The sequence below is a fragment of the Arvicanthis niloticus genome, chromosome 12 (genome assembly GCF_011762505.2).
Source record: "Arvicanthis niloticus isolate mArvNil1 chromosome 12, mArvNil1.pat.X, whole genome shotgun sequence".
In the NCBI taxonomy this organism is placed as follows: Eukaryota; Metazoa; Chordata; class Mammalia; order Rodentia; family Muridae; genus Arvicanthis; species Arvicanthis niloticus.
In genome coordinates, this window is record NC_047669.1 from 19,357,831 (window position 1) to 19,372,079 (window position 14,249).

Consider the following 14,249-nt stretch of genomic DNA (forward strand, 5'->3'; position numbering starts at 1 on the left):
AGCAGCTGGCACACCCCACTCTGTCATCGGCACGCCCAGCTGATACACAAAGCAACAGACCTACCCTATTTTGACCTGACCTGGGGCCCGAAGCAATGGGTTCGCCCTATTTTGACAGAATCATCTCAACCGTGAGCAGAAATCGCTTTTTCTCATTGTAAGCTGTTGATGTCATATTTTGCCCTAGTGGCAGCTGTCTGATGCAGAGCTCAAGGCCAACAGGCTTCAAGGCAAGTCTTGGTGAATGCCAAACCAAACCATGCAACAGGAAATCACTCCCCAAGTTCCCACTTAGTAAAAGCATCTAAGACACATGGGGTTCATACAGATAACCTCTGAGGTCACGATGAGGGTCGTTGAGTTCAAAACAGAAGAGCACAGGTGAGTGATCAGGTCTCCCTTTACTGAAATACAGTAACCAGTCAGAGAAGGTGAAGGACATCACTGGAAACAGGCCAACCTCTCCCCTTGCATGTACACGAAGGCATAAGTGGACCAAGGTCTTGTCCAGGTATGGGGGCGGGCTCTCGAGCCAGCTGACCTTCATGGGAACTTTCTGAGTCCGTAGCACAGAACCGTGGTCTTGGTCTGTTGGTAGCATCGGGGCCACCGGTGGCATCACTCTTCTTCTGGCACAGAGGCCATGCCTGGTTGCAGCTAGCATTCTTCAACTCCTTCTGATGTTCAGTAAGGACACTTGGACAAGTGGCATGTGGGTGTGCAGTTCACAGCGGAGCTGAAAAGCAGAATAACAGGTGGGGTACACAACCTAACTGCCCGGGAGCCCACCGTAAGCCAAGGGCAGTGGAGGGACATCCACAATGCCTCCTGGGCCTCTCCTGTGATGACAAAAGCCACTTAAAACTCACAGTGGCCATACACAGCAGGTGCTCTTAACCTCATTCTGTAAGAGGTAAAGGTAGCACGGACTGAAGTCATGAAACTCACACAGCTAACTGGAACCCAACCTCAGATCTGCCTGACTCCTGGGCCACTTGCCAGACCTCAACAGAAATCAATACACTTAACAAATTTCACAAAATAGAGGAATAAAACAGAATGACAATAACACTGACAACAATAATAGAATCAGTAGCAATCCCATGTGACCTCACTCCTGTACCTGACCTGATCCTGAGCTCTGCGGTTGCTCTCTGACCTCTGAAATAGTCTCTAGTCGAGGTGTCAGTTCTACACTCCACTGTGGCCTCTCTCTCCCATGAGGATCTGCGTTTCCCACTTTGATGTTTGTGACAGACACCTGTTATCTGTCTGTCCTACATCAAACGTTGATGCCTTGTGAACAGAAATCCCCATGAAGAGGGTCCCAGTGGGTCTCCTGTTACTAAGAGAATCCGGAGAGCCAGATATTTATTCCTTCTTAGTATCTCAGGGTAGTGATTGGTGGGTACAAGAGCCAAGCTTGGCCGATTGGACCCTCCTGCTCAGAACTTTGGCCCTGTAACCAGCAACCCAAAAATGATGTCCCAGTGGGAACCCACTTGTGACAGCACATGGAGGAAGCATGACACCCACTGACAATAGCCATCAAGAGGACAATGTCCCAGGGAGCATGTTCTTATGCTTGTCAAAGCGGCACTTCTGCCGTTCCTTTGCTTCTATGCATCTGGTGTCCTCTCTCCCCTTGTTAGCAAAGCAATAGCTTTGCTTTAAAAAAAAAAAAAAAAAAGAAATCATCGATGTCATTGTAATTCTCAGAAGTTCTAAGACCTGAACATCTAAGATCTGAAACAAATTAGATCTGGGGCCAGAGAGGTGGCCCAGTGGTTAAGAGCACTTTTGCCCTTGCAGAGGACTTGGGTTTGATTCCTAGCACCCTCATGGTGGCAAAAATCATCTGTAACTCCAGTTCCAGAGAATTTGATACCCGCTGCAGGTCTTCACGGGCACCAGGCACAGACATAGTGTACCTGCACTGCATAGATATATATGTAGGTAAAATGCCCATACACATAAAATAAAGATAAAGCAAAAATTAGATGTGAGGAGGGGACCTTTATTTATATTATGAAAAGAAAATAGAAAAAAAAATCAAAGGTGCCAGACAAGACCAGAGAGTGACAGACAGCAGACTTCTTTTACCTTCACCGAGGGATCCTACCAGCAGGGATAACAGCAACTCCCACCCTGTTAATGGCAACCACCTCACCTGTCTGTGCTGGCAGCGGGACTATACCCCATCATACAGCTCTGGGCAGCCCCTCTCGAGGGTCTACTCCTTTCCTAGATGGCCTGGAGCGTGAACTAGTGTGACTTTCACTGACTATGAAAGGTACTGGCTGAAGTCTGAGACATTTGGCAGAGTAGGGTGGAGGCGCCATTATCATAGGGTAGTGCACCAGGTCTAGTCACCCTGTTCACACCAGCACTGAGCTAGGCCTGTGACAGTTATACTGAGCTAGCCCAGTCTAATCTTCCAGTCATTCATAGCAATCTTGAGAGCCTTGACCCTAGAATTTTACTAATGGTCTAGGAGTAAGAGAATTTCTCCAAATTGGTATCCAAAGACATCACAATCTTCCTCTCTGTCTGGAGCATATCTTCAAGGGGTTTTATATCTAGCATCCCTATCTCATGTCTTTTCCCATTTGTGATGCTTTTTGAGATGTCAGTCATGGTGGCTGTGATGTTAAGTTTGTCAACTTGATGCCATCTAGAATCACCTGGGAAGAGTCTCAATGAGGCATTCTCTGGATCAGTTTGGCCTGTCTGTTCAAGGTTGTCTTATTAAGTCAGTTAATGTGGGAAGACCTAGTCCACTATGAGCGGCACCATTCCCTTGGCTTGAGTACTGGACTGTACAAGAGTGAAGAAGATAAGCATGCTTGTATTCATTTTCTCCTCTGCTGTGGATGTGCTATAATGAGCTGTTTGAAATGCCTGCTGTTTTTTCCTGCTGTGGTGGTTTGAATGAGAATGGGTAGGGTTAGGGTTAGGTATTTGAATACTTGGTCCTCAGTTGGTGGAATTGTTTGGGAAGGATTAAGAGATGTGATGTGGTCTTGTTAGAGGGGGGCATGTCACTGGCTTTTCAAAAGCCCATGGCATTCTCTATTAACTCCCTATGTCATGTTGTCTCAAGATGTGAGCTCTCAGCTACACAGTGCCATGCATGCCTGCCTGCTTCCATGCTCCCTGACATGATGGTCATGGATGCTAACCTTCTGAAACAATAAGCCTCCAATAAACTATAAGTTGGCTTGATCATGGTGTCTCATCACAGCAATAGAATTCTAAGTTAAGAAATAACCCCTTTCTCCTGTAAGTTGACTTTTGTTAGGTTATTTTCTCCCTGCAACAGACAAGAAACTAAGACCATGGCTGTTGTGAGCCAATGAGACCAGGCCTTCTCTGGATGATGGCATGTGGATTCTGGGATATGGAAGTGGTTTTGTGTGACTAAAGCTGTGATAAGCCCCTTCCATCATGTCATGGTTTGTGTATGCTCAGCCCAGGGAGTGGCACTATTAGAAGGTGTGGCCCTATTGGAGTAGGTGTGGTCTTGTTAGGGTAGGTGTGTCAGTGTGGGCGTGGGCTTTAAGACCCTCATCCTAGCTGCCTGGAACTCAGTATTCTGCTAGAAGCCTTCAGATGAAGATGCAGAGCTCTCAGCTCCTCCTGCTCCATGTCTGCCTGGATGCTGACATGTTCCTGCTTTGATGATACTGGACTGAACCTGTGAGCCTGTAAGCCAGCCCCAATTAAATGTTGTCCTTATAAAAGTTGCCTTGGTCATGGTGTCTGTTCACAGCAGTAAAACCCTAACTAAGGCACATATGTATGGAGAAAGACCTTAAAGAAAGGACATAGAGCTGACGGAGATAGAAAAAATCTTATGATTGTGTTTGCACTGCTGGCTCCAGCCATATCCAAAGCTGGAAGAGCCATCTAAAGATTTCTCAGACTTTGCCTTTTCCAAGTAAACTACCACGCCCTGGTTCCTGCTGCTGGCAACCAAAATCTCTGCTTACTTTCCCATTAATATCATTGGCCTTTTCAAAGGCCAGAAGGCCTGCACTCCCAAGACCTGAAAAAGTTGGATCTGGGCTGGGGAGATGTATTCAAAGGAACAGAAGGATTGAGAAGCTTGGTGAGATCAAAGGCGGCCATGAGCCTGGTTCAGCCCTAATGCTCCTTCATGGAGTCATTGACCTCCCGTGTCCTGCAGATGCTCCCTGGAGTTCCCAAGAGACACTCACGTAGTCCTGGTGTACCCGTACCTTGTACATCAGCTTCTCTCTGGCATTGTGCTCAGTGAGGTCCTCAGGGGACGCCACAGTCAGCCGTACAAGGAGGAAGCCTCCATCTTCACCTGAAGGTTGAGGATAGATGAGAGACAATGCAAACACAGCCAACTCATCTCCATCTCCAGCCTGGGCCCTCTCCACACGTGTCTACACTGCCACCGGAAACTGTGTGTGCATCTGCAGGGATCTAACATTTATTTGCTCAGTGCAAACAGAAAGGAGAACTCCCTTGCTGGAGTAATTATGCCTACTGCAGTGTCCCCCTGACCAATGAAAGAAGTGCATGGTGTTTTAGGGTACCCCCATGTTTGAAAAAGCCAAAGAGAAGAGCAAGGAAGGAAAAATGGAAGTGGATCTAGAATGTTCTTAAGGCCTGGAGTCCCTGGATGAGTCAGTTGGAGAGGACCCTGGGCAGAAAGAGTGATGGAGAGGGGTGCCCCTCTGAGGGGTGCCCTGAGCTGAGTGCTGTTCTTCCAGCAGTAAGTTGGTAGTGTCACGAGGTCTCCTAGCTGAGCCTTTCTGCCTTTCCAACTCTACCAGAAAGTTCTCTCTCTTTGTGTGTGTGTGTGTGTGTGTGTGTGTGTGTGTGTGTGTGTGTGTGTGTGGTAGCTAGCCAGTCCTAGGCCAGGGATTCCTAAGTTAGTCCCAGCAGCCTACAGGGTCATTTGTTTCTCTGGAGAACTTTCCCTATACTTCCTGACCTGCTTTTGTGCCTAATTGTCACTGAACCAAGGAAATTAATAATCTGTGAGGTTGTGGATTTGGAATTTAAGTGCTCAGAACTCTCTCCTGAGTCCTTCAAGTGGTTCAATGGCGGAGTGCCTGCAGCTACTCCATTCTTTGGCAAAGATTTCTTTTGCAGCTTTTAAACATTTAATGAGCTTATGACAGCACCTGTCCTATCAGCAGTCTCTCCTCTGTGCCAAGGAGACTCATTCCCCTCCTCTGGAGTAGCAGTAGCTTTTGTCAGCTTGGCACAGGTCTGGACACACCCGGGAGGAGGGGATTGACCTGTGGGCATGTCTGAGGGGCATTTTCTTGATTACTAATGGATGTGGGATGGTCCGGCCCACTGTGGGCAGTGCCATTCCTGGGCAAGTGGGCCTGGGGTATATCAAAAAGCAAATCAAGTGACCCAGGAGAAGCAAGCCAGCAAGTGAAATAAATCATTTCCTCCCCAACTTGCTCTTGGTCCAGATAAAAAGCCAGAACATCTGGTAAATTCACTCTTGGGTTCTGCTTACCAACTGCAAAGTGTTTTTATATTAATTTTGCCTAAAATAAAAAAGATATTTAATAATATGGTTGTGAGTAAATTTTTTTTGTTTTAATTTCTGTTTTTGATAGGGTCTTACTATGTAGATCAAGCGGGCTCCAAATTCACAGTTCTTCTGCTTCTGCCTCCTGAGTGCTGGTTTGCAGGCCAGAGCTACCGTGCCTGAAGGTGTAGCATAGATATAGAGTTGACAGGGATGAGAGAGATAATAAGATAAAACAAACAAAAAAATGATACAGGTAGAGATGGACATAGAAATAGAGGCAGAAATGATTAGAGCAGAGGTAACAGATAGAGAGATCGAGACTGAGTGAGATGACAGGACAGAGATGATGGAGACAGAGATGACAGGGATGACAGGTGAAGAGATGACAGGGATGACAGAGGTGACAGAGAGACAGAGATGATGGAAACAGAGATAATGGAGACAGAGGTGAGGAGACAGAGATGATGGAGACAGAGATGATGGAGACAGAGGTGATGGAGACAGGTGATGGAGACAGAGGTGATGGAGACAGAGATGATGGAGATAGAGATGACAGAGACAGAGATGATGGAGACAGAAATGATGGAAATAGAGATGACAGAGACATAGATGATGGAGACAAAGATGATGGAGACAGGTGATGGTGACAGAGATGATGAAGACAGAGGTGATGGAGACAGAGATGATGGAGACAGATGACAGAGATGATCAGGACAGAGAGGATGGAGATGACACATAGAGATAGAGATAACAGAGGTGACATAGAGAGACAACTGAATCAAGATTTTCAGGACATGAAGTCAAATGTAGAGGCTCAGGCACACGCACAGTGTCAAGCACTCCATCACTGAGCTATATCCGCAATTCATGATTAACATTTTTATTTCCCTTGCCCAAAAAAGTTAGAACAAGGCCAAGATTCTCAGGAATGAAGTACAAGAAAGAGATAGGCAGCAGAGGCAGATGCTCTGGCCGCCCACAAGCTGCCCTTACTGGAGAGTTGCTGACAGTGGGCTTCTCTGAGAAGTTTCTGTTGTTTCAGGAATGAAGGTTTAAACTCCCCGAATGTTGTTTTGTTGGTTTTTCTAAGGTCATTCTTTATCATGTAGAACACAGCAAATATGGCCACCGAACCCCACGTGCATGCCCTGCACACACTTAGAGAGCAGCAGTTTGGACAAGTTTGAATATTCTTTCCTTCTCTGTAGGCACTACTAGCTAGGGGCTTCCAAGGCTTGAGGGTCAAGTCTTTTGAATAACATTATAGATCTCACCTGAAGCACAGTAGCTGCCCAATAGTTAACTTCATGGAAAAGATGGCGCTCATCCACTGCAAACGTCCTCTAGCCAAGGTGAAGAAACTTGGGCTCAGAGGAGAGGGGCAGGTTCAAGGTTTCTCAGGTTAAAGCACAGCCAAGATCTCAACCACTTCTGGAAAACTCAGTTTCACTCTCATCACACACACTTCACGACATCACATATACATCACCACATCACACACACATCATCACATCACACATATATCATGACATCACACAGACATCACGCATACATCATGACATCACATATATATCACTATATTACATATACATCACACACACACACATCACCACATCACACATACATCATGACATCACACAGACATCACGCATACATCATGACATCACATATATCACTATATTACATATACATCACACACACATCACCACATCACACATACATCATGACATCACACAGACATCATGACATCACGCATACACCACGACATCACATCTATATCGCTATATTACATATACATCACCACATCACCACATCACACATGCGTCATGACATCACCTATACATCACATCTCATATACATCTTAGCTGCTCTTTACCAACCCACCAGGAGATCGTGAAATGGCAGGAAGAAGGTGCAATATTGGTCTTTATCTCCTTCTTTCCTCTCAACTCTTTAAGGATGCTCCCAATCTCCAAAAATCGCTCAAGGGAGTTTCACTTACCTGGATCATGTTTTGTGGTTTTCCTTGTCCAAGCAGTGGATTCAGTTGTTGTGGAATTTGTTAGGGGCTTTGGTGAGGCTGTGGTCTTGGTTAAGGTGATGTTTGTTTTTTTGCTGGCGCTAGCTGTAGTTGAATTGCTTAAAAAAGGAGGGCGACTCCCTGTGAGGAAGGAGCTGTTGGTTGAATTGCCCAAATCCTCAGTGTGGCTTTGTGTCTCAGTAGAGAGTGCTGAAGTGTCTTCCAGTGGGTTCCTTCTCACCGTCATGGAAGTTCCAACAGAGGTGAGAGTCTGGGCCACTGCTGTTTTGCTTTCTGTGATTCCACTGGTGGGGACTGTACCCTCAAGGGTGGTGGCAAGGGCTGGGGTGCTGGCGGTTGACAGGATCGCAGGTGAGCTTGTGGTCTTAGGGATAATTGGTGTTGCCTCAGTGGATGGAGGCAAAGTTAACATCTCAGAAGTGGACAAGGCTGTCGTCACTTCTGTAGGGCTGTGGCTCGTGTCTGGGGTCCCAGAGATGGTGATTGTTGTTTCTATTTCTGTGATGCAGGTGGTGAGTTTAATATGGGTGATGCTGAAGGCAACCAAGCCCTTGGCTGAAGTTGCACTGTCGGGTCCCAGGACCCACGAGCTGCTGAGAACCCCAGCTGAGCTGTCAGAGGAGGAGCTGCTCTCTGAAGACGGGTGCTCCTCTTCCGTGGAGGTGTGTGCCAAAGTCAGGAGGTCAACCGTGATCTTCCTTGCCTCTTCAGAGCTGTCATCAGTACAAAGGGTGTCAAAGATGGCTTCTATGGGGTCCCTCACTGGGCCAGTTTTGACAGTGCTCATTCCAGTAGTGGGGCTGTTGCTTGGTGCCAATGTCTCTGTAGGGATGGTGTGCACAACCATGAAGTTGGAAGGTATTCTTATGGAAAGAGTTCTGGTCTCTGTCACAGAGGAAATGGTCTGGGTCTTTAGGATCAATTCAACAGGCAAGATGGTCTGGGTCTCCAGGGATGATGGTGCAGAGGAAGAGGTCAGAGATGATGATGCAGGGGAAGTGATCAGGGATGAAGGTGAAGGGGAAGAGGTCAGAGATGAAGGTGAAGGGGAAGTGGTCAGAGATGAAGGTGAAGGGGAAGAGGTCAGAGATGAAGGTGAAGGAGAAGTGGTCAGAGATGAAGGTGAAGGGGAAGAGGTCAGAGATGATGGTGAAGGGGAAGTGGTCAGAGATGAAGGTGCAGGGGAAGAGGTCAGAGATGATGGTTCAGGGGAAGTGGTCAGAGATGATGGTGCAGGGGAAGAGGTCAGAGATGAAGGTGCAGGGGAAGTGGTCAGAGATGATGGTGCAGGGGAAGTGGTCAGAGATGATGGTGCAGAGGAAGTGGTCAGAGATGAAGGTGCAGGGGAAGTGGTCAGAGATGATGGTGCAGGGGAAGTGGTCAGAGATGATGGTGCAGAGGAAGTGGTCAGAGATGAAGGTGCAGGGGAAGAGGTCAGAGATGAAGGTGAAGGGGAAGTGGTCAGAGATGATGGTGCAGGGGAAGTGGTCAGAGATGATGGTGCAGGGGAAGTGGTCAGGGATGATGGTGCCGGGGAAGTGGACTGGGCATCCAGGGACGATGCTGTTGGGGAGGTGGTCTGATTATTCAGGGTTGACACATTAGGAGAGGTGGTCTGGGTCTCTAGGGATGCTGCTGCAGGGGTGGTAGCATGTGTCTTCCTGGTCTTTGTTATAAAAGAGGTGGTCTGGGTGTCCCTGGAATTGACCTCTGAACTGGTTGTGATTACGGTGTTAGAAGCAGTTTCAGTGCTGATAGTTTGTGTGTCTAGAGGAACATACTGAGTCAGGTTGGTGGTCTGGAAAGCTCTCTCTGAGCTGGGCCTGTCCCTTTGAGTAAAGGTGTGCACTTCCGTGTTGTTGGTAGTCACCAAAGGAACTGATCTTCTAATGCTGAGGCCTGTGTCGGGTGAGAACAACCTGGTGAGTTCCGGTGGACTGACTTCACGGTTTACGCCCTGGGTGCTATTGGATGGCCCAGAGGGTCATTGTCTCTCTAAGCCCAGAGAAGCCAAGGCCTTCGTGGCAGCCCTGAAGACACACCCCTCCAACTAGTGCTCTCTGAAGCCCTGACAACTGCCCCCTGCCCCGAAGGATCCCAGCTGAGCGCTGGTCTGCAGCGGCAAAGAAGACAGGAACCCACGTGAGCCAAGGACTGCAGACCAGGGATCAGAACTTCCAGAACTTTAGAGGAAACTTTGTCACCCTCCCATGGGTAGTTTGCTCACCTCCCCAAAAAATTTTTCCATAGAAGTGTGTTCTTCAAAGTCTAGAATGATCTATGGTTTCATCTTTAGAGATCACTGGGGAGACAGGGAGAGGAGCCTCCAACCTGAATGGAATCTGTCCTAGGAAAGCAAGTGATCAGGGAGCTGGAGCCCCCTCACGTGGGTAAAGAAAATGATTAGTGGACATGCACGCACGCACCCATGCACACACACATATCCTCTCTTTGCTTGCTCAGTCAACACAACTGCTCGCATACGCACACATGTCTGCAGGAGCTACTGCTTGACTTCTTCATATGAGCATTGATGCCCAAACCCAAGCTATTTCTTTGAGGCCACTGGTCCACAGAACCCAGCCTAGATCATAGGACATCATAGGACCTTGCTGCTCTCCTCCTCCATGCCTCCTAACTGGTGGGTGAGAAGAGTATGGAAATGCAGCCTGGTTTGGGTCCCGCCTCTGTTCTTTGTTCTGCTGTGCACTAACTGTGACACAGGCCAAGTCTCTGTGCTCCACAGTGGGACTTTCTCATCTGTAAAGTGGAGCGAGGGCCACCTGCTTCCTGGGGCCGTAAGGTTTCAATTAAACAGAATGAAGACTGCAGCATAAGCCTGGTCAACTGTGACCGAGTGTGACAGGCAGGGTGGCCCACTGGTTAGGCACTGCTAGCACATGATGGCTCCAGGGTTAAATTACTCCCTATAAGCTGCAGTCTCCTTGCTCTTAAGTGGGTGGCAGTGTCTTAGAGGTATGAGCCTATTCCTTGATGTTACTGTGAGGATTTAAAAGGTAAATCCTCATCAAGGAATAGGCTCATTTAAAAGGTAAATCCTCACAGTAAAAGGTAAAGGGCTGGCTGGACCAGCCCAATAGCTTCTGGATATCCACCAAGCTTGATGACCTGAATTTAAGATTCAAATTGTCATCTGGTCTTCACACATGTGTCAGGTACTTGTGGTGCGTTCTCTCTCTCTCTCTCTCTCTCTCTCTCTCTCTCTCTCTCTCGTATAGGTTTGATTGAAAGGTCCTAGGTCAAGGAATAAGGTGAGAGAGCCTTCAAGGATGATCCCAAAATCAACCTCAGGCCTTCACACACACTGTACACATGTTCACACACAGCCAAACACATGTGAATCAGCATATATGTTAAAAACATTTCTCTTTCACACACATAGAAAATGGAAAATGGAAAAATTAATAAAGTGAATATAGCAAGTTCCATGCAGTCAGGGCCCTGTGTCAATAATAAATAAATAAATATTTATTTATCTATAAATTCTGTCAATAAATTCAAAAACGGAATTTTAAAAAGTAATGTCCAGTGTGACATGTCAGCGTGTGGTCTTTGCTGTGGCAGCCTCCATGCTGTGGGGACATGGACAGCAGGGGGCTGTAACAGGAGGGAAATCGGAAGTCTCAGTAGGCACTGTTCAGTTTTACAATGAACCTAAGGTTAGCCTGAAGGTTATCTGTTTTAAAGTGTGTGTGATGAGTTTAGCACAGTGCCTTTTAGCGACAGATCACTGCTAGCTCCCGTCTTTCAGAAAAGCTTGCCTCTCTCAGAATCTCCCTGCTCAAGCAGTCTGTGACAAACTTTTTCATTCAAAAGACAAATTTCAAAGAATAGCTGGGCTAGGTAAAAAAAAAAAAAAAAAAAAAAGTTGGATGAACCACAGCTTCCTCAGGCCATAGTCTTCAGTTCACAGCAAAATGATCACCAGCTGCCATCTCCTGCCCCCTCTGCCCTCCACCACACTATCCCATGGCTAAAGACTAACTTCCCAAGCTCCCTTACAGTGATGACTGCAGGGCCGCCATGTGTAAGCTGACCCGTCTGCCATCCCCCACACTCGTCTATTCCTCAGGCCATTAATACGATTATCAAAAATGTCTTCCTTGTCCACAAAGGGCTGTCTTTGCCAACACTGACACCCATAGCCCCGCCAAGGGAGGAGCCCCGGGGGCTCCTGCTCCTTACCTGGAGAGCTCACACTGACTCCAGCCTTCCAGCAGAAGACAAGGAGAGGCACAGCCAGGCCCCAGATGGAGCCCATCGTGCCTGGCACTGACCACCGCTGCCTGCCAGACCTGCCTGCTGCCTCTCCTCACCACCCTTTCCTGCTTCCTCAATCCAGGGAGGAGGGGCAGCTGACTGCCCAGGTGTGACTGGGTAGGTTCCAGGATGCAGCCGGGTGACCACAAACGTGTAGGCTGATGGCAGGCTCATGGTCCCACTCCCCACCCCCACTCCATTGCCTGGCAGCCTTGCCGCTCTGATTTGAAGATACAGCATCAATTCCATTCTGAAATCCTCCCCTGCCACTGAGGAAAGAGTGAGAGAGATGGTGTTTACCCCACTCACTCATACCTGGGGTCCAGGCTCCATGGGCAGACCTGAATTTCTCTGCTGAGCTTAAACTTTATCAGTTCTAGGGACCAAGGGCAAACAAGAGAACTTTTTTTTTTTTTTCGGTTTTTTCGAGACAGGGTTTCTCTGTATAGTTCTGGCTGTCTTGGAACTCACTCTGTAGACCAGGCTGGCCTCGAACTTAGAAATCCACCTGCCTCTGCCTCCCAAGTGCTGGGATTACAGGCATGCGCCACCACTGCCTGGCACAAGAGAACATTTCTGAGCCTCAACTTCTTGTTCTGTAAAATGGACACACTGTCTGACTCAGGACATCACCAAAGTTGTTGGTTTTTTTTGGTTTTTCGAGACAGGGTTTCTCTGTGCAACTCTGGCTGTTCTGGAACTAACTCTGTAGACCAGGCTGGCCTCAAACTCAGAAATCTGCCTGCCTCTGCCTCCCAAGTGCTGGGATTAAAGGCGTGTGCCACCACTGCCCAGCCACCACCAAAGTTCTTATACAGTGTCTCCTATACATTGCTGTTACCAGAGAAAATACATCCATCTTGGTAGCTCAAGATATAAGTGGGAGCCCTCGGCCTCAACCAGTCTATGTGAATGTTCCTGAGGTTTCAAGGGGACAGTGTCCCAGTGTGGGGACAGGACTCTAACCTCTAATATCTTTCTATTTTTCAACATCCTGGGATTTGCAGCCAAGTCAAAGGCAGGACCAGGTCCCCAGCCAGGCTTGAAGATCCAGGATGTGGAGGACATGACACTCTGAGTCCAAGAGCTAGTGGAAGGAGATGGCTTAGGGACACTTAAGAGATTAGTTCCTGAGGCAAGGAGTGATGGTATGGACTGTATTTTTCCTGTGCCTCCCCCCAGAGAGGACTCTTACCCCTCAAGAACCAAGGCCAGGTGCCCTTAGGGCCACACTTTGTGGCCAGCAAGGTTCTGTGGGTATTTTAAGTGCTTTTGGATGAAAGCAGCTCTGGGGTGGAGCAGACATGTCAGATCTGTGTCACAGAATTACAAAACTGGGGACTGGAAGGAAGTGTAAAACTGTATCAAAAGCTCTGTCCTGGTTCCATCTCTGTCCTTAATGGTGGGCAAGAAGCTGTGTGGTCTTAGACGAGTAATTTGCCCTCTCTGGACCTCAGTCAGGAACAGTTCTGAGGACTTCTTGGCCCAGAAGTCTGAGATTGGCTGCTGGATATCTAACAGGGTCACCTAGAACTTTACTGGGCATTGGGGTGACAGGCTGTCCTGCCTGGGAGGAGGAGATGTCATCTTGGCGTATTCTTGGGGTATGTCAGCCTTTTCAGAAGGGGCCGATGGAGTCTGTGTGAAGTAACCTGCCACTTGGAGTTGAGGGTCTTGGGGAGCAGTCCTAGGAACACAGTCCGCGGGTTGAGCCTCTTTCATTCTCCCACTCTCAAACTCAGCTCACTACTCTAACAGGTGGAAGGAGGAGGGGCCGCCGCAGGGACCCGAATTTTGGGAGACCTTGCCGTGTAGCCTTGTCCCCATGTGAAACTCGACCTTTATTGAGGTGGAGGGAACACTGCTGGAGGGCAGGTCCTCACTCTTCCACCCTCTCCTGCAGCACCCCTGCAGGGGCTTCCTCATTCCAGGGGCAGGCAGGTCCCCACCTCTGAGCTTACTCTACTGACCAGCTTTCAGGTGCCCTTTTCACCCCAACAAGGAATTCCCCACTGCATTTCCTCTTCCAACTGAAATGGCCAACAACTCTACACACTTGCAAGTGAAGAGAGAAAAACAAACAGAAAAACCCTAAGAAGATGTGGGCCAGTTTCTGTAGAATGAATTTATAGTCTTAGCTAGCTGGTACAAAAGACACAAAATGTGGGTGTTTTATTAACAAGCTGTAAGCCCAGAGTGGACAGGTTTGGAGCTATAATACCTACTCCCTAGCTATAAAGTGTCTGTTACTTGCTGTTTCTCCTGTCCGTTTCCTCTCATGGCGGCCTCCTCAGCCTCGGTCTTCTTTCTTCTCCCCTTAAGTTTCTTCTTTATGCAGGGTTATTTCCAAACCTGGCTGATAGCCAGCAGCTCTGAGGGCCATCACAAACTTCACTA

The 14,249-nt window shown here is 48.0% G+C and overlaps 1 protein-coding gene across 1 annotated transcript; it reads right to left on the reverse strand.

Annotated features, from left to right (window-relative positions):
- Positions 1–382: 382 nt before the first annotated feature.
- Positions 383–11,938, reverse strand: Muc20 (mucin 20, cell surface associated). The gene is made up of 4 exons (XM_034515249.2): positions 11,778–11,938; positions 7,533–9,470; positions 4,242–4,333; positions 383–736 (listed from the first exon to the last, which is right to left on the reverse strand). Exons 1-4 carry the CDS (start codon positions 11,851–11,853, stop codon positions 668–670), a joined length of 2,175 nt encoding a protein of 724 aa, XP_034371140.1. The 5' UTR covers positions 11,854–11,938; the 3' UTR covers positions 383–667.
- Positions 11,939–14,249: the final 2,311 nt, after the last annotated feature.